We start from the raw sequence: 26,697 nt of genomic DNA, 5'->3' as shown, positions 1-26,697 counted from the left end.
ATATATATCTTGCCTTCCAAAGTTCTGTGGAAATCTGTGCCTTCACTTGTATTCAGACAGTTGAAATCCACAGATAGATACTATGTGGTATTACGTCTAGTGCTATATATAGTACTATAAAAGACATGCGTGATGGAGACAGCTTAGAATTAAAGTACATGCTCTAACTCTGTGCTCTTGCAATGTTTTTGTTCATGCTATATAAATTCTCCATTGTAATAAACAGTGTGCTTACAAGATTGATTCTAAGTGGGTGCGACATGGGGTCACAGGGATCCCAGAGCTCTTAACAAAAACTGCAAGACTCTAGATATACTACAGTAACCCATTATTAGTAACAGAAACAACATACACATAATTTAAAAAGGGACGGAGGGCAGGATGGGAACCATGCTTCAAAGCTGGTTTCTTGAAGAAGGCCTCAGTCCTTTTAACTCTTACAGCTCCTACTCTGAGTTTCAGTCTGATTGAGTTCCACCCCCGTGACACTCCACTTCTATATCTGGGAGAGTTTCTATCATGCACTACTCCAAAAGGGTATGTATTTCTTGTCAGTTGACCTGTTTTTATGGCCTAGAGGCCCTAACCAAGTTCAGGTCCCCTTTGTGCTCAGAAATATACATACACCTTGTAAAAGACAGATTCTGTTCCAAAGGGCTTACAGTTTATATTGACAAAATGGAAGAATGACTTAACGTGGGGAAGATAGAATAGGAAAGAACAAATGTCTTGAAGGACAAAGAAATGGGAAGGAGAGGGAAAGAAATGGTGATTACTGCAATGTGGTCAGGGAAAAACGATAAGGGGTAGTAGTGCAAGTAATGTGCCCACTGCAAGTAATATGCAGCTATAGTTAATATAACATCGTTCTTAAATAGTGGGTCAGACCAAGCAAATCAGGTGCCGGTAAAGTGTGGTGGGCCACTTGCACTCCAAACACTCCTTATCTCTGCGTGCGTGCGTGCATCTCTTTATACTCCTCCACAACAATGGGCTGAATTTAGGACACAAAGCAATTAGAGACCCATGCGATGGGACTTCTAGCTGCTGTACATAGACATAACAGGATCACATAAGGATGGCGGCAGCTTTAACTGCCTTTCTTTTAGCATCTTTAAGATGGAGACTTCATTTCGTTATTTCTTATTATTTTATAATTTGCATTTAGCTCATTGCTTGAATGGGCTTTCATTCTTAGATTTGATATTTAGACTCATTCTGCCTTAAAATATCTCCGGCTATGTGTACGGTTGAATGGCTACAGCTGCACTACTGTGGCATTTCAGTGTAAACACTACCGTGACAGGAGGGTTTCTTCCACCGCTGTAGTTAATCCACCTGCCCGTGAGGTGCTTGCTAGGTTGACAGAAGAATTCTTCCCTCAACTAGCACTCTCGCCACTGGGGGTTAGGTCGGCTTAACTATGTCTCCCAGGAGTGTGGATTTTTCACTCCCCGAGAGACATAGCTATGCAGATGTAACTTCTCAGTGTAGACCAGTCTCAACCTGCCACCTCATTATTTTGAAATAGAGCAATTCCCATTTTAAGAATGCTTATGTTCTACTGTATATGTACCTTATGTTTTATTTTATGAAACTGCTGTCGGTACTTTTTGAAGGCACCTGTTATTATTTAAACTCTGTATTTTATTTGAGATACTTAATTTTTTTTTAAAATGTGAACCACATCACCCGCTACCACAGAGATTGAATCCTGATATGTGTAATGTGGTGCCCTCATGTTTACTAATGCAGAAATTAAACATAGAATTTAGCATCTTTGGTAAAAATGTTTAGTTTAGGTTTCACACTAGTATTGTCCAAGTTTAACTCTATTATTCTTTTTCTTTAGAAGAGTTTGGCTGTAAAGGAAAAGTTTAAAAGGACATGATAATGAAAACATAAGTTATTCTGAATACAATGTCCTTGCCTTTCCATATGTCATTTAAAAAAACAAACAAACGAAAACAGAAAAATGCTATTCATTTTATAACATAGAGAATAAAAACACACTGACATATTTTATCTGATGTTGCTGTCTTAGACTAAAAATGAGTTTATGATCTACTTAGCACACAGTTGTTCAGATAAGGATATTTCTAGAGTAGGACATAATAATCCTAATCCTTGGTAGATGTTTCTTTCACCAGTTTACAATGAATAACCCTCTTAATTCCTTTGAGCAGCAGCTGGTATCCCTACAACCTGTGTCTAAAATGAGAACAGCTTATTCAGAAAGACTTTTGGTCATATAAGCACGGAGGCATTTTCATACAGTGGGGCTATGTGGGGTAACTGTCACAAATACACTACTGCTAAAATCTTAATGTTGCAAAAATAATAACTTAATATTTCTCTTTTTAGATGCAGCAGCTGTTTTATGAAAATTATGAGCAGAACAAAAAAGGCTACATCAAAGACCTTAGAAATAGCAAGATACACCGAGCTATAACACTGCATCCCAACAAGAACCCACCATACCAGTATAGACTTCATAGTTACATGCTGAGTCGCAAAATCGCAGAACTGCGTTACCGGACTATACAGTTGCACAGAGAAATTGTCCTGATGAGCAAATACAGCAATGCAGAAATACACAAAGATGACCTTCAGCTGGGGATACCACCTTCTTTTATGAGGTTCCAGCCACGCCTGCGTGAGGAGGTCTTGGAATGGGAGTTCCTTACGGGAAAATATCTCTATTCTGCAGCTGATGGACAGCCCCCTCGGAGAGGGATGGACTCATCGCAGCGTGAAGCATTGGATGACATTGTTATGCAGGTCATGGAAATGATCAATGCAAATGCTAAGACCAGAGGGCGGATCATTGATTTCAAGGAGATACAATATGGCTATCGCAGAGTTAATCCTATGTATGGAGCAGAGTATGTTCTTGACTTACTGCTTCTATACAAAAAACACAAGGGAAAGAAGATGACCGTGCCTGTCAGAAGGCATGCCTACTTACAGCAGACATTCAGCAAGATCCAGTTTATGGAGCATGAAGAGATAGATGCCAAGGAGCTGGCCAGCAAAATTAACCAAGATTCTGGATCCTTGTCTTTCCTGTCCAATTCACTGAAGATGTTTGTTCCATTCCAGCTCACTGGATCAAAAGCAGAGCGGAAGGAGCCCAAAGACAAGAAGATCAACATCTTGATTCCTCTGTCTGGACGGTTTGATATGTTTGCTAGGTTCATGGGGAATTTTGAGAAAACTTGTCTCATTCCCAGTCAGAACGTCAAGCTAGTCGTCCTGCTTTTCAATTCTGACTCAAACCCTGATAAGGCAAAGCAAGTTGAATTGATGAGAGATTACCGTATTAAGTACCCCAAGGCTGATATGCAGATCTTGCCAGTGTCTGGGGAATTCTCAAGGGCTCTGGCTCTTGAAGTTGGATCTTCTCAGTTTAAAAATGAGTCTTTGCTCTTCTTCTGTGATGTTGACCTAGTGTTTACCACAGAGTTTCTCCAGCGATGTAGAGCCAATACAGTTTTGGGCCAACAAATATACTTTCCAGTCATCTTTAGTCAGTATGATCCAAAGATAGTTTATAGAGGAAAAGTTCCCAGTGACAATCATTTTGCCTTCACCCAGAAAACAGGTTTCTGGAGGAACTATGGCTTTGGCATTACCTGTATTTACAAAGGTGATCTCCTTAGAGCAGGTGGCTTTGATGTCTCTATCCAAGGTTGGGGCCTTGAGGATGTGGACCTATTTAACAAAGTCATTCAAGCTGGCTTAAAGACTTTCCGGAGCCAAGAAATCGGAGTTGTTCACGTACATCATCCAGTCTTTTGTGACCCCAATCTGGATCCAAAACAATATAAAATGTGCTTGGGGTCCAAAGCTTCAACTTATGGGTCCACACAACAGTTGGCTGAACTGTGGCTTGAAAAAAATGACCCGAGCTTTGGGAAAAGCAGCAATACTAACGGCTCAGTGAGGACAGCCTAATGTCCAGCTGTGCTGGAGAAGACTTTTTTTAATTATCTAATTTATTTTTGGGAAATGTTTTGATAGTTCATTTTTAAAGACCACACAAGGATATATTTTAGAAATCGTGTTTTCCTACCAAGAACTCTTTTGAGAATGAGCTTTTTTGAACAAAACTGTGATTTGATATTTGCCTTTGAACAAAAATTTTGGCTGAGTATTATCTGGCAGATCTGCATAATTCTGGTGACTTGAAATAAGGTTTCCACGTGAACAAAGGACCTCTTTTTTTTTTTTTAACCTTTTTTTCATTGATGTCGTCTTTGCTAGGATTCTATAAATTGGAACCTGAACGTTCAAGCAAAATGGTAAAATACTGTACCTAACTGTTGTGTTGTGACTGTTACATTACGCAGATTCTACTCTTTTTAAATAGCCATAACGTTCAAATTGTGTTAGAACAATGCAAAACAGTGTGGCAATAGTTGGGTTATTAATTTCAGGAGTATTTCAATTGGTTGATTACTTCAACCAAAAATGTACTTTTACTTATTGTGGCCGAGCAACTTTTTGAAGGAGTGTGTGGAAAAGAAGCACAACCTTGTATCAGTTTAGTCCATATGTAAGTTTTGTCTGACATTTGGTCCATATGTGGATCTAACATTAAAAATTCCATGGTGGATTCTGTGTATTCTAAATTGTTCTCCTGTCTAGAACAGAGACTGCATGATGGTGAAATGCAAAATTGTAATGTGTGGGAGGGAGAAATGAGAATTTCTCACTGCAAAACAAGGTACAAAACTAAAAATCTGAAATCCCTAATGAGAACATTAGAAACTTGAATCTGATTGCATTCATTTTGTACAATCAGTTACAAGATGTTGATGGGAACAATCGTTACATTCTTTGATTACTAGTTTCTTTTGGTTTTCTGTATCTGATAGACCTTTAATTTATTTAATATCCATTGTTTTAGGTTCTTGCCCTTTTCTTGAATATCTGTTAGTCATTTATTTATATATCTATTAGGAATGTATTGCTTTTTCTCACTCTTAAGGTAGTGTACATCTTACTTACAGTAAACTGTGATCTCCAAAGATTTCTTTTGAAAGTATTTTTTATTCCAAATTCCTTTTAAAATTTTACTGAGTGACTGAAATAATCTTGGGAATTGTTTTGATGCTCTAAGATGAACTGGGGAGAGAAAATATTGAGTAGAAACAATATGACCCCTCTGAGTTATCACCTAGGAAAGGGTAAATAAACATACAAATAAAGTGCCTTAAAGTGAACAACAGGAGGGGGAACTCTTCTGCATCGAGATGTAGAACACTGATGGAAATTGCTGTTGAAGCAGATCATATCTTGAGCTCAGAAGTTAAAACTAAAGCCAGTGGAAAATATATTTTTCTATTGTACTCCAACACCACTTTGCCCTAGTTCCATTTCAGTAATCTAAAGACCTGCTCTATGGGAGGTGAAGGATAGTAAAAGAGAACGAAAGTCAGTACTTAGATTTGATGTACCACGGTTTAAGGGGCCTTTATGGAGTAACTGCTTGAATATTCCAATAGGAAAATAATCAGTGGTTACACGTTTATGGAATGTGAATTGCATTTGCAACTAGCCTAGATTCGGTGTCATACAACTGTCGGTATTTTTTTGGTGACAGCCCCAAGGATGTAGATACTTATAATGGATTCAATGCATGGAAAGTGTTGAAAGACTTGGTCCTAAGATGCAATAAAGATCTTTATTTGCAATCCTCTCTCATCATGTTGTCTGCCTCAGTCCTCATCTTACATAGCAGGCCCAGTTTATGGTAAGTATTATAGCAAAGATTTGGGAGTGAAATGAGCCTAACAAAATAAAGTACCATTTATGCACAAGTTCTTGCCATCTGTGCCAAATTTCAGAGGCAATAGCCCTGGGGAAAAGGTGTTTCACCCACTGCCACTACTACTGTTTACTGTCTTGAGATTTGTTAATGGAGATCTTTGAAGTCTGCCTCGTGAGGAGAGGGTTTATACTGCTTCAGCTGCTAATCAAGATGTCCGAAGCTACCCATAATTGTAAATGGAATGCACCCAATTACCAGGCTGAAGGACTCTGTAATATTTTGTATAGCCTATGCATGATAAAAGTTAAGACCCACTTTTCAGATATGTTGAGCACCTGTTCACTGCTACTTCTTCCATTTTGATCAGAACTCTCTCAATGGTGTTTTTTCTTAAACCCCCAACTCCTGGAGTCATGTGACTATGTAAAGTGGCTACTGATCTTTAGAAGCACTGCGAACCCACTGTTTCTGTTAGTTTCAATAGGAGCTATGGGTCTTGCATGCTTCTGGAAATTGGGCCTGAAGTGTCTCAGGGTGAGCAAATGAAATCGGTGACTGCTTCTGAAAATGTTGGTCTCGGTGTCTGGGATGAGAGGCACTATTTTGTGTTCTATAAATACAAGGTACCAAGGCCAATGCTTCCAGAAGTGACTAGTGACTTTGGGGATTGATTTTTTTGGGGCGCAGGGTGATCCAACTAGAGACACCTCAGAGTATGTCTACATTGCAGCTGGGAGCGAGCCTCCCAGCCTGGGTAGACAAGCAGTAGATATGATATTTTTATTTTTATACGGCTTCTGACACAGTCCCACTGACATTCTCAGAAGCATACTAGGGAAATATGGTCTAGATGAAATTACTATAAGGTGGGTGCACAACTGGTTGAAAGAAGGACAAGTGCAGAGTCCTGCATTTAGGATGGAAGAATCCCATGCACTGCTACAGACTAGGGACCGAATGGCTAGGCAGCAGTTCTTCAGAAAAGGACCTAGGGGTTACAGTGGACGAGAAGCTGGATATGAGTCAACAGTGTGCCCTTGTTGCCAAGAAGGTCAATGGCATTTTGGGATGTATAAGAAGGGGCATTGCCAGCAGATGGAGGGACGTGATCATTCCCCTCTGTTCAACATTGGTGAGGCCTCATCTGGAGTACTGTGTCCAGTTTTGGGCCCCACACTACAAGAAGGATGTGGAAAAATTGGGAAACGTCCAGCGGAGGGCAACAAAAATGATTAGGGGACTGGAACACATGACTTATGAGGAGAGGCTGAGGGAACTGCGATTGTTTAGTCTGCAGAAGAGAAGAATGAGGGGGGATTTGATAGCTGCTTTCAACTACCTGAAAGGGGGTTCCAGAGAGGATGGTTCTAGACTGTTCTCAGTGATAGCTGATGACAGAACAAGGAGTAATGGTCTCAAGTTGCAGTGGGGGGAGGTTTAGGTTGAATATTAGGAAAAACTTTTTCACTAGGAGGGTGGTGAAGCACTGGAATGCGTTACCTAGGGAGGTGGTAGAATCTCCTTCCTTAGAAGTTTTTAAGGTCAGGCTTGACAAAACCCTGGCTGGGATGATTTAGTTGGGGATTGGTCCTGCTTTGAGCAGGGGGTTGGACTAGATGACCTCCTGAGGTCCCTTCCAACCCTGATATTCTATGATTTAAGAGTTGTTACCAATGTCAGACTGGGCGGATGTGTCTATTGGGGTCCTGCAGGTCCATTATTAGTCAATATTTTCATTCATGACTTCGATAATGGTGTGGAGAGTATCTCTATACAATTTGTGGATAACTCCAAGCTGGGACAGGCACTTTGGAAGAAAGGATTAGGGTTCAGACAAATTGCAGAATTGGTCTGAAATCAACAGCATGAAATTCAATAAAGACAAGTGCAAAGTACTACACTTAGGAAGGCAAAATCAGATGTCCTACAAACTGAGGAATAATTGGCTAGGTGATAGTACTGCTGTAAAGGATCAGGGGGTGCTAGTGGGTCAGAAATGGAGTATAAAAATAGAAAACTCAGAAATAATAATAATAGGGAATTTCAACTGTCCCTGTACTAACTGGGTATGTGTCCCCTCAAGACAGAATGCAGAGAAAGTTTCTACACTCTATTAATGACTGCTTCTTGGAGCAGCTAGTCCTGGAAGCCACAAGGGGAGAGGCAATTCTTGATTTAGTCCTAAATTGAACACAGGATCTGGTCCAAGAAGTGAATATAGCTGAGCTGCTCAGTAATAGCAACCATAATATAATTAAATTTAACATCCTTGGGGGGGCATAAAATATTAAAGAAGCCCACCACAGTAGCATTTAACTTCAGAAAGGGGAACTACACAAAAATGAGGAAGCTAGTTAAACGAAAATTAAACAGTCACAAGAAATGCCTACAAGCTGCATGAGAACTTTTTAAAAACCCCATAATAGAGGCTCAAATTAAATGTATATCCCAAATTTTAAAAAGGGGGGGACCAAACAAATGCCACCATTGCTAAACACAGTAAAAGAGGCAAAAAGATATCCTTTTAAAAATTGGAAGTCAAATCCTACAGAGGAAAATACAAGAGTATAAACTCTGGTAAGCCAAGTGTAAAAGTATAATTAGGCCAGCCAAAAAAGAATTTGAAGAGCAAAAGACAAACTAGCAGCAAAAAAAATTAAGAACATCAGAAGCAGAGAGCTTGCCAAACAATCAGGGGCCACTGGATGATAGAAGTGCTAAAGGAGCGCTCAAGGAAGACTAGGCTATTGCGAAGACACTAAATTAATTCTTTCCCTCAGTCATCACTGCAGAGGATGTGAGGGAGATTCCCACACCTGAGCCATTCTTTTTAGGTGGCAAATCTGAAGAACTATCACAGATTGAGGTGGTGTCAAAAGAGGTGGGTTTGGAACAAATTGATAAACAGTAATAAGTCACTAGGACCAGCTGGGATTCACCCAAGAGTTCTGAAAACTCAAATATGAAATTGCAGATTTAACTGTGGTATGTAACCTATTGCTTAAATCAGCCTCTGTACCAGGTGACTGGAGGATAGCTAATGTAATATTTTATTTTTTTAAAGGGCTCCAGAGTCGAGATTTTTCTAAAAAGGACCCTGTGGGTTCTGTCTCCAGGTCTGCCACTGACCTTGGGCAAATCACCCCTGCAAATCACCCCAGTTTCCCTTCCCCTCCCTTTATCTTCACAGAGCTCTTTGTGGCAGAGACTGTCTCACCGGTTGTCTGTGAGGCCCCTGTTACAATGGGACCTTTAAACTGAGGCTTCTGAGTAATACAAAAAATAACTAACCTTATCTGTGGGTGAGCCTCTGGGGGAGTAGTATGTGGTCAAGGAGGGATGGGGCCCAGTCTTTATGGGATCTAGAGAGAGTTGTTACCTACAGGATTGCACTAGTCTGTTGGGCTATTTCATTTAGCACATCCTGTAAGTTTCCAACATGCCAGCCTGTGGAGGGGGTTATCTGTTATCCATGTCACCATCAAGTGTTGATTGGCCAGTAACCTCTGCACGAGAAGATCAAGAGCTAACTTGATTATGCTGTATAAATACCTTCACGAGAGAAAATACCAAGTACTGGAGAGCTCTCTATGCTAGCAGGGAGAGGTAGAACAAGAACTAGTGACTGGAAGCTAAAGCCAGACAAATTCAAATTAGAAATTACACACACTTATTTAGAGAGAAAAGGTGGGTGAGGTAATATTTTTTTATTGGACCAACTTCTCTTGGTGAAGGAAGCATGCTTTTGAGCTACACAGAGCTTAACCACTGGAGCTTAACCACAAACATCCAATGGAAGTGGTAGATTCTTCATCTCTTGATGTCTTCTGATCAAGACTGGATGCCTTTCGTGAAGATGCTTTAGCCAAACGCAAATTATTGGGTGCAATACAAGGGAACAGAGTCAAATTCTCTGGCCTGTGATATCCAGGAAGGCAGACCAAATAATCTAATGGTCCCTTCTGGCCTTAAACTCTTATAAATCCATGAATCTAACTTTTTGCAATCCCTGCATACTCCCCAAGATCAATACAAGGAGTTCTATGAATCTGTCAGTATCTTATTGCATTCTCTGGGGCAAATTCAGATTTGATGTTTTTTCCATTCACTTTGAACAAGAACTACTCCATGAAATGTGGGCAGTTCTATTTTACTGTGCCTGCAGGAGCTTAATAGGCATCTGTGTGGCTCGGCTGTGGATCAACCTGATTCAGGAGCCAAATCTATCCGCTCACCTTTTTTTGCTTGGCTTGCTTTTAGAGCTATGCCTTTGTTTCTGCGCAGTTCTGTGGCAAACTACTGTTCTTCCACACCCATAAATGTAACCTAGCCCTCAGGGTGGTGTCCTAAAAACTGAAGTTGTGACATTCCTGGGCCCAATTCTGCAAATCTTACTCTTGTAAGTGAAGATTTGCAGGCTTGGGCCCATAGAGAGGTCAATGGTCTATGAGGAGTTTTATGACGTCTGTCTTTTAGGACACTTTACTGTGTTTATCCCTTGCTCCCTGACCACCTCAGATGCTTTCCCACATGACAAAAGCCCTAAATCGCCCCTTCCCAGCTGCAACAATTTTCTTCCTTACCGCAACTTTTCCTCCACAACTTCTACAGAAGAGCTGTGTTGCCAGTTCAAAAATCTGGGTCACATTTATGGGTGGATTGGAAAAACTGAATTTACGTCAGAAAATAACAATACTGTGCTGGCTGCATGTTTCATGCTTTAATTAAATCTCTATTTTAATGGCTCAGAAGCTCCAGGAGTTGCAGTGTGCTGCTCTAAAGTGTCTCGGAAAACAGCAGTCTCTGAATTTACGTACAACTAAAATGGTACAACGAACTGTATAGCACCCCCTTGCAAGTTGACAGAAGACTTCCCTGGGAATCATGGACTAAAGTGAAGAAAAGAAAGTGTGAGGATGAGACTACAGAGAGTTTGCAAGTTAGGGTGAAACCTCACCAATTTCAGTGGGGCCGGGAGTTTTGCCATTGACCTCAATAGAGATAGGACTTCACCCTCAGTGTCTTCAAAAGGGTGAGGGGTCCAGGTGGGACAGCACGAGTATGAGACTGGTAGAGAGGAGGCCTTGTGGTAGAAGGGGCTAAGGCTGAGGAAAGTCAGGGGAACAAATCCATGGTTAGCGTTCACAGCCAAGGATGGTCATTTTAACTTGGTTTTACAGAGGGCTGTGGAGGTAGAGGTAGTTTTGGACTGGAAGGTCGTGTTGGCTGGAGTCGTGGATTCCCAGGAGCACTGAGATCAGATAGAGGAAGGCTTGTGAAAGAGTGAAACAGATGGCAAAGGATGAATGCATGACTCAGAATTTAAGCAGAGGAAGGTTCAAGGACCGGATAAGTCGTGGCAACGGTCCAGAGGTGATGAAAGGAAGATGTAGGAAGGAGAAAGCTGGGGTCAAGGATGACTCCAAGATTTCTGGCTCTGGGAATAAAATGAAGAGCATGTGTAGTTCAGAGATTTGAAAACCTCTTACCACAAAAAGAAAAGGAGTACTTGTGGCACCTTAGAGACTAACCAATTTATTTGAGCATGAGCTTTCGTGAGCTACAGCTCACTTCATCGGATGCATACTGTGGAAACTGCAGAAGACATTATATACACAGAGACCATGAAACAATACCTCCTCCCACCCCACTCTCCTGCTGGTAATAGCTTATCTAAAGTGATCATCGAGTTGGGCCATTTCCAGCACAAATCCAGGTTTTCTCACCCTCCGCCCCCCCCCCCACACAAACTCACTGGGTGGGAGGAGGTATTGTTTCATGGTCTCTATGTGTATATAACGTCTTCTGCAGTTTCCACAGTATGCATCCGATGAAGTGAGCTGTAGCTCACGAAAGCTTATGCTCAAATAAATTGGTTAGTCTCTAAGGTGCCACAAGTCCTCCTTTTCTTTTTGCGAATACAGACTAACACGGCTGTTACTCTGAAATTTTACCACAAAGAAGGACATGGAGGCAGGCTGTAATTCACCGACACTGAGGCGTCTCTCTGCTTTCATTTGTGTCTTTCAAAAGCCTTTAATGCTATTGACTTTTATGTGAAAAGGCTCATACAAAGAGCCCAGTCTAAACTCTATGAGTAATGCAATGGTAAAACAAACTTCCAAAGCAAACTCACTGTGATAGGGGATAAGATAAAACCTGTTTGCTTTATTAGTTTTGACTTCTCGCCCTGCCTTTAAGGGAAGAGGCGGTGAGAGAATGGGAAAGGAATTAAATCAGAGAAACCTTCATGGACCCTCCCTGTTTCTGAGAACTGGACCCCCACATATCCTCCAGTGTAGCCTGGTCTTTCATACCTGACATAGGTGTATCTCCCATGAGCCACCTTTGGGCAGTTATTCTCTTACTGTTGGCATGGATGCAGACTTCCAGAGTTGGAGTATGGCTGCGGTAGCTGCCTTTATAAATGCAGCTCACTGTCCTTTCTTCCTCTCCTGTCTCTTCCAGCACTATTCGGTCCTGCAACAAGTGGGATTTTGCAGCTACGGAGCAGGCAGGATGTCCGATCCAGTCAGTCAGCATCCCATTGTTTCAAAGAACATACATTCCCCGAAAATACAAAGTCCGGGGGCACCTTAAAGACAAACACACAAAATTTATTTAAAGACAAAATTTATTTGAGCCTAAGCTTTCAAGGGTAAAAAAACCCACTTCTTCGGGGGGTTTTACCTACGAAACCTTATGCTGAAATAAATGTTAGTCTCTAAGGTGCCCCCGGACTCCTTGTTGTTTTTGTGGATACAGACTAACATGGCTACCCCCTGATACGTTCCCCAAATGACTATGAAATGTCAGTGGATCGCCTGGGCCAGGTGAATAGGGGGGTTCCCTTTATTTAGGGTAAAAACGTATCAATTGTGGTTATGGAGATTTACCACCCGGCAAGTGTGTGCAGTCAGACTCTCTCTCCTTCACAGGAGCTGCTTTCTGCCGGCTGTTTTCCAGCCTTGATGGCTGTCTGATACAAAATAAGGAGGTGTTTGTGTGTAAATCTGCCCTCTGAGGGCTCAGACGTGAGCCCAGCTGCACACCCACAGAGGGGGATGAAGGGGAAGCAGCTGCTGACAGGCAAGTGAGCCGTGCCCGCATCCTCCCGTGGAGGCAGGACCTTGGCTCATCCCCAACACGTGAGCCTGCGCTGGCAAGCTGGTGCAGCGGGGGAAGTAAGATGGACCCGCTAAAGGCTGGCGCAGGTTCTTCCCCACCCCAGCTGCGGAACAAAGTATCGCTCACAGCAGAGTCTGCTTCAACTGACAGGTTTCAGAGTAACAGCCGTGTTAGTCCGATGAAGTGAGCTGTAGCTCACGAAAGCTTATGCTCAAATAAATTGGTTAGCCTCTAAGGTGCCACAAGTCCTCCTTTTCTTTTTGCTTCAACTGAAGCGCTCTCCGGCTTTATTCCGAGAACACAGCACAGCACCTGGGGAGCCGGGCCGCTGTAGCGTGGAGCAGACACTGACTGGCACTCGCTGAGTTCAGGTGGGCAACAGCCCACGGGCGATAAACTAGACTAATTCAACGACCAGCCCTGCACAGGCTGCATGCGTTCCTTGCAACCCCACCCTCCAGGAGTCAGGAGGGAAAGTCAAATCACTCGTTCCTCTCCTGCTCTTGGGGCAGGGCAGAGATGTGCTTCCCCTTCTCCAGAATGGGGGGTAGGGTCCGACCCAGCCCAGGGTCCAATCCAACACGAAGAGGTTCCTGCCCCTCCCAAGTGAGCCTTGGAATTCCTCACCCGCTGGTTCCCTGATCCCTCGCCCTTCGGTGGAGGATGCGTGACTGGTTTTGCTGCTGATTGTTTGCTGTTCACTCACCTCTGAAAAGCCCAGAGCTTCAGCTTGAACCAGACAAACTGTTGCCATCTGTCTTTTGCCTTCTGCTTTCCCACAACGCCCCTTCCAGCCAAGCTCCGGACACTCTTCATTCTTAATGTAAATTCATGTTCCCTTTTAATAAAACTCACCTCCTGGAGAGTTTCTTTTAGATGGCCCTGCTCCCTCCACCCTCCCAAGCAGGGATCCGGTTATAAACGTAGAACTTCACAGCTTGCGAGGATCGGCCAGGGGAAAACGGAATCCTTTCCTTTGTGTTCACCTCCGGAATAAAGCAAACAGTCTCCGAATGAATTGGGAGCAAGATGGCAAAGGGCGCAATGGCTGCCTTCTACACCAGGTCTTATGGGCAGCGTGACTGGATGGATAAATCCTGCATGGTAAAGAACCTGGGCCAAATTCTCTTCTCTTATGCCGCTGTAACCCAGAGCGATTTAAGGGGTGCTGGAGAACTTGACCCACTGGGAATGACTGCTCTGGGAAATGCTGCAGAGTGCGCTGTAGTTGTGGCGGGGAGGGAGAGGAGTCATTTTTCTGGCAGAAGTTTTTCTTAAATACATGGCTGGCGTAGGCTATGCGAGAAGGTTTTACTCGTAAAATTTCTGCCAGCGTTGCTGTGGCTTTAGTGTCCATTCACACATGGCTGCATTTCAGGGCCATGATATCAGAAACATTCGGGGGGGGGCTGGGAGCAAAGTTGTTAGCATCTAGAACATTATAGATAATTATCATATATCCTGCAAAGTCTGCGGAGGCAGAAAGTGGAGCACAGAGACGCATGAAAAGTTGAGGGTTTGGGGGAGAGCAAACAAATGTCTGGAGGGGGCAACTGCCCCCCTGACCGCACTGCAAATGATGCCCCTGCTGCCTTTGCTGGTGCAGTGTGTCCTCACAACAACAGGTTGCACTGGGCCAAAGACTCACAGCCCTGTGGGTAGGCCTCTGTGTCCCCCTCACCACTGTTCTGCAGGTTGCTGCCTGGGAAATTTTTGAAGTGCATTGTGGAACGCTGGGGATTGAGTGTTTAGGGTCCACTTCCCATAATCCCCTCTGTTCCATCCCATAATCTTTTCTGTGCCACTTTTTAAAAATTCTCACAGGTCCCTCTAGTCCACATCGTCATCTCCTCTTTCCTCCTGCCAAATTCCAATCTTGCCGTCAACTCACTGGCAAAAGCATAGCTGCAGCACAGGTCAGGAGATCCGTCTTGTCTGCTTTGTGAACAGGGTGACTGATTCGTCTCTATTTGCAGAACCTCTGCCACCACCACTGTGGCCAGCCGGGCAGCCGAGAACGTGAGAACTGAGGAATGGAGGGCGACAGATGCTGCAGGCCTTCACTGACCAGATACGTGCAGTGGCGTGCTGGTTCTGGCCCGTGAAACGAGCACGGATCCTGATGCAAATACAGGCCCATCAGCAGTGGCTGCAGGACTTTTGGATGCAGAAGGCCACATTTCTGGAGCGGTGCGCCGAACCCACCGCAGTCCTCCAGTGGAGAAAAGGATAGTGATTGGAGTTGCAAGCTTCCCGAGTGAGGGTTGCTATCGGTTGGTGGGCAGGCATTTCAGTCCACTCATCCCCTACCTCTTTCCTGGAAAATCTGTGTTGAGGGCAGTCATCATCTGGGTACACAAGGCCATAAAACATATCCGGCTTCACAGCATTGTGACACTGGGAAACGGGCAGGATATAACAGATGGAATTGAGGAAATGGGCTTCCCTAACAGTGCTGGGGTGATAGACGGGATCCCGATTCTGACCTCACCCACCTGAGTACATAAACAGAACTAGGCAATTTTCCATGTTTGTGCGAGCCTACGTGGATCACCGGGGATGTTTCACTGATATTAACAATAGGTGGTCGGGGGAGGCGCATGAGGAATAGGGCTGTCTTTCAAAGGAAGAGCTTTTGTAAAGAAAAATTTAAAAAAATGGGAAAGAACAGATAGAGGCTACTGGAGTGAGCATCCCCATCATGCCTGCCACACCCCCCGCCTCTCCTGGGACCTCCGGTCCTTCGTCCTCCTGCTCCTGGGAGGTATCCTGATCAGAACAGGCTGAAAAGAGAGGGACCCAGATGACATGGCCACCCCTACTGGCTCCAGCTGACTCCCCCACACCTCCTGGGATGACAGTTACCATCTGTGATACCACCTCCAAGGGGTTTTTCCTTCTAGAAGCCTTTCCAGCTAAAGGGAAAGAAAACAAAAAGTGGTGGTAAAAAGAGAGCCTGATTTAATACTTAGATTAGAAATGTTTTAACTGTTTTTCCTTCTTTTTGGTGTGTTTAATAAAGCGTTAAAAAGATTTTTTTTATTATATGTTGGCCAGAGTGCTAAGCAGGGTATAGTCTGCGTATTCCAAGCCTCAGACCTGGTTTTACATGGTTGAATATTACCGTAACTGGGTTATGGTAACACTTTAAGCCCATATATTCCATCTAAATTAATAAAAACGGATTCCACAGCACCGCACAGTAGCAGCCACTTTGGGGGGGAGCACCAGATGTTTAGTTGCCCTCCTTTGTCTTCTGGTAGGACTGCTGCAGTTCCTTGCCCTTTGCTCGGCACATCCCTGTCATGCCCCAGCTTCTGCGTCTCCATTGCAATGTGCAAATAAACGTCTTTATGCCTGTGGGAATTCTGCAGCTGGGCTTGCACCTCTGCTTTCCCCCACAGGCCGAGCAAATCCAAAACTTCTTTTCTGGACTAGGTAGTAGCAAGAGGCTTAGCTGCGGTTTTACCTGTGCCTTTACCTGAAGTTAAACCTGTGTTTAAAATTTTTTCTTTACAAAAGCTCTTCCTCTGAAAGACAGCCCTATTCCTCATGCGCCTCCCCCGACCACCTATTGTTAAACCTTGCAAAGGTGGACTAGCAGGAGGAGAGGCGTTTCCAAAACATACTCGGTATTGTGAAGTGGGGGGTGACCGCTGTGGAGCAGAATTCAAAAATTTGACCAGAGTGGTCAGTGCCACCATGGGGACACAGGCAATGTGGGATTGTTTCCGAAGGACGGTTTGTTTCAGTACACACAATGCAGGGTCTTCACAGGCATTACACTCCTTGGGGGGGTGGTTTAACTTGACTGACAGAACTTCAGGGTTTTGTTGGCAGGACTCAGAGTTGTGTGTGGACGCGTGCAAAGCTGTGCTGATAAGGCGTTTTACCAGTAAAACTTTGTCGTGTAGACCAGGCCTATGGATACATCTGCATTGGTAGTTAAGCACAACTGCTTTTGGGTGTCCACGCTGAATTGGCTGATGGACTGCTGTTCTAAGCTGTGCTCAGTTGCACATGGAACTTATCCCCTGGTTTCTGGCATAGCTCCCAGACGCGGTGTACGTTGGGGGATTTCGCAAGGCCTTCGGTACAGCGGGGGACAGCTGCAGGAGGACCAGTTAAACCATTTTAGATAGTTTGTGTCTGTACGGGCATTAAACCAGTTCAGGCTGAAGCAGTACCGAGCCCTGCTGAAAGCAAGCCTAATTTGGCTGGCATGACGAATCGTTGGCAGAATGTTGGGAATGTTGCTCTGTGGGGTGGAGAGTCGCTATGAGGATGCTATAGCTTGTTTGCAGCCTGTTACAGGTTTCCAGTGTGGACATCTTAGGGCACTTGCACCGGGTGCCCACACTGGTACGGGGGGGAAGGTTTATGACACAACTTTGCTTAACTTGCCCAGCTCCTGTCTGCCCCGCACTATGTGGAAGTACTTGAGAAGCCTGAGGAGAAAGGAGCCTTTCCCACTCTGCAGGCAGAAGGGAAGGATATCTACCTACGGCTCTGGATGCTGACAGAGAGAACCTCCCTCGCCTGGATGCCAGTCTGTGCCCTACCACCACACGGTGACACAGCCGCTAAACAGTTTGGGACAGGGACTGTGGGTTTGCTCTGTTTGTACAGCGCCTAGCACAACAGGATCCTGCTCCATGGCTGCAGCTCCCAGGCACTGTGATTCTACAAATTTTAATAATAATAAGCTGCCAACTAGAGGCCTCGCTCATGCAGTTAGCCTGCTGGCATATGACCATGTGCCAGGGCCTTCTGACCTTAAAATCTAGGAGGAGATGCCATACTGGTTTTCAAAGGAGCAGGAAAGCATGCACCCGGCTGAAAGCTCCTCTCAGCCCGGAGTAAGCTTGTGCTGCTCCCTGCTGTGATCCGTCCGCTTTTCTCCTAGGGCAGGATATCATCCTCTGGGTCAGATCCCCATCTGGTGTGTAAATGCACTTAGTTTCATTGACTTCACAGGAGCTTATGCCGGTGTTCACCACTGTGCACCTTGTGGCTGTTGCTGGCTTTTCTCCAACTAGAAAGGCTTGTAGACATCAATGAGATTTACTTTCTCATGCCAGACTCCAAAGCCTGGCACCCTGGAAATACAGGGTCGGACCATTGCTCTGTCCAGACCAGGACCCTCCATCTAGCAAGGTCTGGCGAAGATGAACTCCCCAAATGCCACATCTAGTTTGTAGTGCAACACTAAGCATGGGCACAGAGAGAGAGAATTCTCTGGTAGAGTTTTCACTAGCCGGCCATCAGGCATGAACCCAAATTCCCTGCATGAAGTATACATGCTACTACAATGGAAGTTGTGTCCACGTTGCTCAGTACAAAAGCATTTATCATGATTCTGAAGTTGTTTTGCATAGGACCCTGGCTGGCGAATTCAGACAATTGATGAAGCACCAGCTGGAGGACAGAAATTGAATTAGCCAGCCCTTCATAATCCAAGAATATATCAAACCTACCTGACAAGAAGACAGACTATTCATTACTCACTTTGGTGCCAGTCACATTGAGTCCTCCTGTAGATGTTACTCAAGAGATTGGCAAATTCTCTGTAAGCACCATAAAGTTAAACGATTCCCCAAAAAGATGGGAGTGAACTGCAGGATATGAAACACAGAGTACGTGGAACAGCGTTTTTCGAGAAGACACCCATAAATTATTCCAGTGCATGGATGAGTAAATTCATGCCCCAAAGTTGGACCATTTCAAGAGATCATTTTGAAATATTCATCAGGAAATGCGTTATTTGGAGCACTAATAAGCGTCTGGAGGGGGATTAGAAAAATGACATCTGTGTTCAATAAGCGCTTAACTGAACTGTGGGGGGTGCGAGAATCCTGGGTTTCCAAAGTACTCCAGCAGGATAGCACAGTGCGATTAGTAACATACAAGTCAGAAAAAAGTCTCCCATGAGTCATACTGCAGAATCATCCATACCTTCAGTGTATCACCAACCCCAAGCTTTCAAAAATGACTCAGGCTGCCCAAAATCGTGAGATTGGCCTAAAAATCGTGATTGTGAGGGGTTGTGTTGTTTTGTTTTAATGTGGAGTTTATTTGCCTGCTGGCTTTTGAACCTTTTAAGATTCCCATTTTCAAGCTTATCTCTGCAACCAGGATGGCTAGAAACTTACTTTTAGTTTTATTTGTTTGAAATGAAAGTGGAGGGTCTCGCGCTAGGGCTTTAAGAAAAGTAACAAAGATAGCAAGACTCAGGATGAGATTGCAGGAGCTGGCAATGCTGTACCGGGCACAGTAGCCTTCCGTTAACTCTGCCCTGGGTATCATGCCCACCACACCTTTCCCCACAGGGGCCTGACTTGGTACTCACCATATGGCCCATTGATTGTTTGCGGGCCTCAGCCGTGGCTCTGACAGGTCGTGGCTCTGACAGGCCCTGTCCGTGGGTAATGCCAAGGGGCTGTGTGGAAGCTGCTTACGTGCACAGCCAGGCCTTTTGGGAAAGTGATTTGTGCTTGATTTCGGGGCCTCGGAGTGTGATTATGCGAACCTTTGACAGTCAGCGAGTATTATGGGGGGCTCAGTCGTCAGTCCCCTTGGGCAAATCCAGAAGTGGGGCAACTGGAGAGAATTTCTGCCACACACACAAATGGGAAAGAACGTGGCCTGGCAACTTCCATCCGTTGGTGAGGGACCAAGGCTCACCTTCTACTAAGGGCCGCAGGGAGAGGGGCTGAAACTGGAGTGATGGGAGAGACTGGAAGAAATGAGAGGAAGGGGTTGGGGTTTCTTTCTTCTTTCATGCGACAAGCAGGCCTGAGAGTGCTAGGCTGAGCACAGGCCATGGGCTCTGAGACTAGGAGTTTGTACAATGTCACTGGCCCATTTTATCCCTTTCTCTGGCACACAGCTCTCTAGTAGCATGGACAGTGGCTTCTAGCAACCCAGTCTCTCTCTCTCTCCGTCATCTTTGTTTCAGGAACATGCTTTGCAGGCTGTTCTGTGGAGATGATTGCCCAGATGTGGGAGCATTTGACCTGCAGATCCCTCTTCCCTCCAGAAGAGTGAAACTTGTGTCTCCTCCGGAGAAAACCCTAAGAGAAGCTTGTTATGTTGAGGGCCCATTTCGAATCCAGCCCAAGTCCCCAGTGACTGAAATCTGTTACCACTTGATAGCTGCAGGGGGGTGCCCTGAGCATTGGAAATAGGGTGTGGCAGTTGCTAGACGTGGCCAGCGGCTGTTTCAGAAGCTATATGAGACATTTTCATTTAGGGGAGGCAGTCTGGCCACACGCCGTCACCGTTCGAGACCTGAGCCAACCGCAGCTCAGGAAGGAAAAGATTATAAACACACGAGTTAGCAGCAGTTTGACGCAGGGCCAACAGGTGTGTCCGCTGTGCGGGCGGGGTCTCTGTACCTGCACCACTTTGGTTAGAGGCTACAGAGTCCTATCACCCTGGCCACTGGGGAAAGCCATCTACGACTAACCCAAGATCAGGAATGCTGCCAGCTGTAAGGATCCCAGCTGACAAGACTCTGCAGAGTTTGGGAAAGAATCGAGACGCTGCCCTGCTTGTCAAGCTCTGAAGAGTCCGGGTGACGCACGCTGCATGGGGTTCCTCTCTGAAAAAAGATCAGAGGGGAATCTGTGTCCTGATTAGGAGTGACAGAAGGTCCCTAAAAGTGTGGGGGGGCACCAGTGCCCGAACCGTGGCCCTGCCCTTGCGCTGCCCCTAGCCCCCACCCCCGCTCACTCTTCTCCGCCCCTCCCTCCCCCATTGCTCACCCTTACAGCCAGTAAAAAGTGATGGGGCCATGGCCTCATGAACCTCTCCCCCCTCCCCCAATTCCAGTGCCCTGGTCCTAATGTATAGAAATGTAAATGTTATCCTGCATTTAAATATATATAACAGCAACTAAGTGGGAAAGGCTATATAAGAATCAGTAGATTTAAAAATTATACAGAGGGTTTCCCAATATTGTTGACAGTGTTTTCATTCATACATTCTCAGGCCACAAGGGACCATTGGGATCATCTACTCTGACCTCCTGGATAACACAAACCAGAGAACTTTCCTGAACGAATTCCTTTTGAACCTGAAAAACATCCCCTCTGGATTTTAAAATGTCCAGCCATGGACCACTCCCCCAGCCTCTGGTAAGTTGTTCCAATGGCCAGTTACCTGCTCTGTTAAAAGCTGTCACCACGTTTCTTGTTTGTCTGTGTATGAAATGTCTGTTTGCGAAGGAATTGTACACTGGTCTCTCTTTGACACTGACTGGGAACTGTTATTCGCTGCTACAGTCAGGGTTTTACATACAGCAGCCCTGAGGTTTGACTCTGTGATAGGCTTCCTGAAAAGCCAAACCTCTGCCTTTGCTTCAACAGAGAGTTAGGCTGAGATGCAGAGGGAAGAGGAGTTAAGCATGTTCTCACAGGGTCCCCTACCCTATTACACCTGCCTGTACTCTCTCCTTCTCTGCAGTCGAGATTTTACCCTCCTCGGTGCTGTAAGGAAACCTGGACAGCTCGCAGAGGCTCTGTCATTGAGTTGCAGCCTTTCTCCTCAATGCTGAGTGACAAATAGGGGCCTGGAAGGCGCCTCGCTCTCTTTGCCAGTCAGAGGCTTGGCTCTGGATACCAAGCATATGTCGGTCTTTTCTCCTGCGGCTGCTGCAACATTATTGGGTAAGGAGGAGGCGGAGTGCACCCAGCAGGGGAGGAACCGCTCTCTGGGACACGGGCAACATTTACCTTCTCGGACAAAACTTTGGCTTGTGCTGTTTACCTTCTTTTGCCATCTTTTCTTAAGTAAACTTGAGAGCAGTAAATTGTAAAGAGGCTGCTCTGTGTCTTATCACTCACTGTGGGTTGTATTCATCTCCCATGATCTGTGACCTCCTGACTGCATCAGCAGTTGGCAGTAGCAGAAGGTCCTAGATCATTATTCCTTCAGCGGTCCCAGGAGATTTTTCTTTTCTGCAGGGGTTTGATTGTGGAGAGCCACGCAAGACTGGCAAGTGTAAGCTTAGTAAATGACTCCATCCATTTTTCCTCATTGCCTCGGTGCCCTCTTCTACGGGAGCTTAAAATGGGCTCTTTCTTCAACTTTAAAAGCCAAATGCATTTTAAACGGGGTGCCAGGACCCACTCTAACTGACGAGAAATATTTCCTATATAGTACTGGTGTCTCCTTTTACAGATGGAAATTGAAAAGCCTCGGATTAGTCTTTTTTCTCTCCAAACCTTTAATTTGGTATCATTCACTCCCTCCTGGAGTGCAGCTAACATAAAATAGGAGCCAGTTAGCCTTTCCTGGTGTCCTTGGGAGCATGTTCCGTATAATTCACTGAGACAATGGCTTTGTTTTATGGAGAGCCGTCAAGGGTATGTTGTCCTCAGGAGCGTTTGTGCACATTCATTGCTCCGAGGGACGGACATCCCAACTGCAAAGCCCTGAACCCCACCTTGCCACATAGAGCCGATAAAGATTGTTCAAAATTTTGGCAAAAATTGGAAATAAAAAAGAAGTTAAACAAAAATTTGGAGCAATTTTGCTCCCCCTTCCATGTTTTGCCCAGTGATTGGCAGTCTTCAGATATTTCAAAATGCAAATAATTTAAAATTTTTAAACTTTCCAATTACGGGGCGGGGGGGTATTATTTTTTTAAGTCACTGACTTATTTCCCTTTTTCTCTAGCCAGCTCTGCTGCCCCCATCATGAATCTTTTGCGACGGGCCCTCCCACAGCTGGGAATTGGAGATGAATACAGCCCTTGATGTTGAAATGACATCTCAGATTTGTTCTGACTACACTGGAAAGCTTTGTGTGGTTTTACTTTACCATAGATGGCTGGTCGAGCTTCAAGATTTTCTATGGGCCAGGTAGAATACAAACTGATGACAGAGGATGAGCAGTCTGGATTGTGGGTATTTCCTAGCTGGTGGGGCATACTGGTGAACAGATCAAATATCAGGGCTCCCTACGCAAAGGGTTAGTGTGATTCAGTGTGGCCCCCCGCACACAGGCAACGAGAGTGTTAATGTGAGTCTGAGGCCAATTAACCCATATGCCTGCCCCTGAGAGTGGGCCAGGCCTAGTTAAGGATGCAGCCCAGCTGGGGAAGGAGCTGCATGGTGACTTTACAGAAAGGACGTCTGGAGCAGAAGGGGCCTGTGGACAGACAGGGAAGAGCTAGAGAATAGAGAGACCAGGGGAGTCAAGGAGGGAAGGACAGGGGGAGAGTTGGCCCTGGGAGTCAGCCTGAATAGCAAAGTCTAGCCAGGGGTAGGGCTGCCCCTTATCCAGGTTTTACAGGATGGTCCCATTTTTGAGGTAGCAGCCCTGTGTCCAGTTATAAGGGCTCAGGGTCATCCCGGACATCTGGGTTTCTTGCACCTCAGAGGTGGCAACCCCACACTGGGATGGCGCACGCTCCAGAGCCCAGATAAAAGAGCAGGATCTGGACTCCCAGGGAGGAACGGAGCCGGGGATATTCAAAGGGAGGAAAGGTCAGGCCTGAGGTGGGCAGAAATGGGTTTTCACTTTTACTTTGGAATTTTGTTGGGGGATTCTAGGGGGATCCCTGCAAGAAGGGTGAACCTAGCAAAGCAGTGGGAGAGGCCTGCTGACAGGCCTGGGTGGTAGGAAGAAGTCCGAGGAGTTTGGTGGAGTGAACCTTGATTGTCTGTCCTGGGCTCCCTGGCCTGGAACACAGTGTAGAGGGCAGGCCTGGGTTCACCTACCAGCCACTTGTGAGGTGGCGCGAAGCCCCTGAGGCAGGAATATGGACTATGGCAAGCCTTGAGACAAGGGTGTATGGACCACTGGGCCCTGAATCAAAGACAGCAGACGTGACAGAAGGAGCGGACTCTTGGTTTAGTTGGACTTTGTTATCCTGGAAGGCGTGGGACTGAATGTGACCTGGCCGGAGAGCTGAGTCATGAGAAAAGGTGAACCAACGTAGAATCCGGGTGCCGTAGACAGGGGGCGCAGAGGAGGAGAGCCAGCTATGCCACGCCCAGGAGTGAGTCTACCCTTCCACAGTTAAATAATCGATGTTTATGGTATTCAGCTTTGGGATGCATAACTGCTGCTGGCCGTAGCATCCAGTTGGGAGGGATAGTAGCAATGGGGATGTTATTTATGAGGGGGGCAACGTGGTGTCATGACTAGAGCACCGGACTGGGACTCACGAGACCTGGGTCTATTCCCAGCTCTGGCATTGGCCTGCTGGGTGACCTTGGGCAAGTCATTTCACGTCCCCGTACCTCAGTTTCCCCATGTGTAAAAGAGGGATAATGATGCTGACCTCTTTTGTACAACAATTTGAGATCAACTGATGACAAGCCGCTAGAGAAGAGCGTAGAGAGACAAGGTGGGTGAGGAAATATCTGTTATGGGACCAATTGCTGTTGGTGAGAGACAAGCTTTTGAGCCAAGCAGAGCCCTTTGTCAGGTCTGGGAGCTGTGTGTGGCTTGAAAGCTTGTCTCTCACACCAATGGAAGTTGGTCCAATAACAGATGTTACCTCATCCACCTTGTCTCTCTAATACCCTGGGTCTGGCATGACGACTGCACTGCATAGGTAAGAGCTTGGCATTATTATTTTATTTATTGTTTGTATTACGGTAGCACCTAGGAACCAAATGCCTGGACAAGGCCCCATTGCGCTTGGCACTTGCAATGATGATAATTCCATGTATTTATAAGGCACACACCACTGCAGTACCTGGTATTACTAAGGTGGTACATGTTTTATTCATCTCTCTGCTTCTTCTCTACGAGAATAGAAGGGTCTCTTTTTAAAGTTTTACTTTTATGGCACGCTCGATACAGATCAGACCTTACCCCTAATTATGTTGCTGCTGCAGAAGGGGAGGTTATGGGACATCAGAGTGGGTTGCAGAAGGGACTGTGCTCGGCACCGGAACAGCTTAGACAACAGCAAAACAAGTGCTGATTTATGCCAATCCTCAGCCATCGCCTCTCCACCTCAGGCCTTGATTCAGCAAAGCACCTACGCAGGCAGGCAAGGCCCACAGATTTCAGAAGCTTGCTGAATTAAGGTCTTAGATTTGTTGTTCTCCACCCTTTGCCTTCCTCGCAAAGCAGAATTATGTTGTGTAAGATCCAAAATAAAAAGAACATCAGAAATCTGGAGAGGCCATGGGGTTCCCCAGGCTGTGGCAGGTGTATAATATACTATATCCTGTGGGGATGAAACATACTGTAGCGGGGCAATTACCCTGCTCCTGAAAAACGAGGAGAAAAGGTAGGCTGATTGGGAAGGCAGCCACGGCTGGGGCCACGCCCAAGTAGGAGACAGCGGGCCCTATAAAAGGGCTGTGAGCCAGGAGCTGGGTCAGTCTCTTTCTAGCTTTGTAGAGAGATGGGCCTAGCTGCCTGAAGGAGCAAAGGATACTGTGGACTGAGCAGTGCTGGGGAAGGGGCAGGCTGAGCTGGGGAGCTCAGGCCTGGCGACCTCCCAGGCTGCAGCCTGATGGGAAGGCCTGGAGAGATACTGGGCTGCAGGGAAAGGCAGCAGGTCCAACTCCCCCTTGCCAATGATGAGTGGCCATGACACTGCAGTCTGCTCCAGTGAACGGGGCTAGGTGATGACTGGCAGTAGCCACTGAGATGAGGTGGGCTTAGAGGGTTGGGGGTTCCCCTGGGAGGGGAAACCCAGAGTAAGGGGGTACTGCTGGGGCAGAACTCCAGGGTAAGAGGCACTGGGGTCTGGAAGGGACACGGGGGCCTGAGGCAGGTGAGCCGCCGGCCAGCAGAGTGTGCTCTGAGCTGGAATCGAGCTAATTCCCAGGACAACCAGCAGGAGGCGCCGCACCGGTGAGTCTCACTTTGCTACACATACCTTGAGCTGGTTAGGCTCTGGAAGATGTAGATGGAAAGAGGAATTAATTGGGAAAACATTCAGTGAATCCCATTATAAGCAGCAAAAGCTGGGGAAAATATAACTCAGATACTTAAACTTTTGAATCTGAATCAGCTTCTTCCTTTAAATCAACTAACTGGGGCTTCTTTTAGTCATTCATCAACATCTACTCCAGGAAGAAGGCTGTTTCCTTTCTCATCTGTAATGGAAATTCGACTCTGCAGAGACAAGCTGATAGGCGTAGGTGGTGATAAGGAGTTGGCTCAACTAAAAGTGATCACGGCCTCCTCTCCTTGGCTACTTAGCTGTTTATTTAAAAGCTCAGAGAATTCCACTTCATTTGACTTGACTTGAGTGTGGAGTTCCAGCTAATAGTTGCTGCTTCCTTCTGACGCTGGTGCTGCCTCCACCAAGGGGCTGCTTGTGTGAGTAAAGACGGTGATCAGTAAAGATTTTGAGACTGGGCTAAAATGCACTCCCCTCTGGGGTGGAGCGCACAAGGCGAGGGTGAGACCGCCATCTACTCCTCACTGAAAGTGCCAGGGGACATACCTGGGTAGAGAGGAGTGCCCTTTGCCCGGGCCCCTGAGTTTTCATCCAAAAAAGTCCAATTCTGAAGCCGGAGATACTGGTCTCTGAGCTGGTCTCTGTCTTTAACTTGGCTTTAACCTTTTAATGGGCTCTAACTTGAGAGGTAGAGTGTGCCTGTGTGACACAGAGAAAGCATGTGCTTTGCTCGCCCCTGTGTGCGTGTAACTTTCTCGGGCGTGCCCTCTCAGGAGGAGCGTGTACACATGGCCTAACTTGGATTTAAAGAAGGGAGATAGGCCCTGAGCCTGAGCAAAGGCTGCTGGTCTGCACGCTTCTCTATCTCTTTGCAGGTTTCAGAGTAGCAGCCGTGTTAGTCTGTATTCGCAAA

At 45.9% G+C, this 26,697-nt stretch overlaps 1 protein-coding gene across 1 annotated transcript in view; it reads left to right on the top strand.

Moving 5' to 3' along the window:
- The window catches only part of CHSY1 (chondroitin sulfate synthase 1), a 98,473-nt gene extending 92,774 nt beyond the window's left edge, over window positions 1-5,699 (top strand). Inside the window, exon 3 of the mRNA XM_048868361.2 lies at window positions 2,365-5,699. Within this exon, the coding sequence (XP_048724318.1) occupies window positions 2,365-3,957 (1,593 nt within the window). The 3' untranslated portion in view covers window positions 3,958-5,699. The remainder of the gene's footprint in view (window positions 1-2,364) is intronic.
- The last annotated feature ends 20,998 nt before the right edge of the window (window positions 5,700-26,697 follow it).

Source organism: Caretta caretta, chromosome 10, assembly GCF_965140235.1.
Source record: "Caretta caretta isolate rCarCar2 chromosome 10, rCarCar1.hap1, whole genome shotgun sequence".
Taxonomy (NCBI): Eukaryota; Metazoa; Chordata; order Testudines; family Cheloniidae; genus Caretta; species Caretta caretta.
The sequence above is the reverse complement of the archived record's forward strand: the minus strand, read 5'-3'. Positions and strand labels throughout refer to the sequence as shown.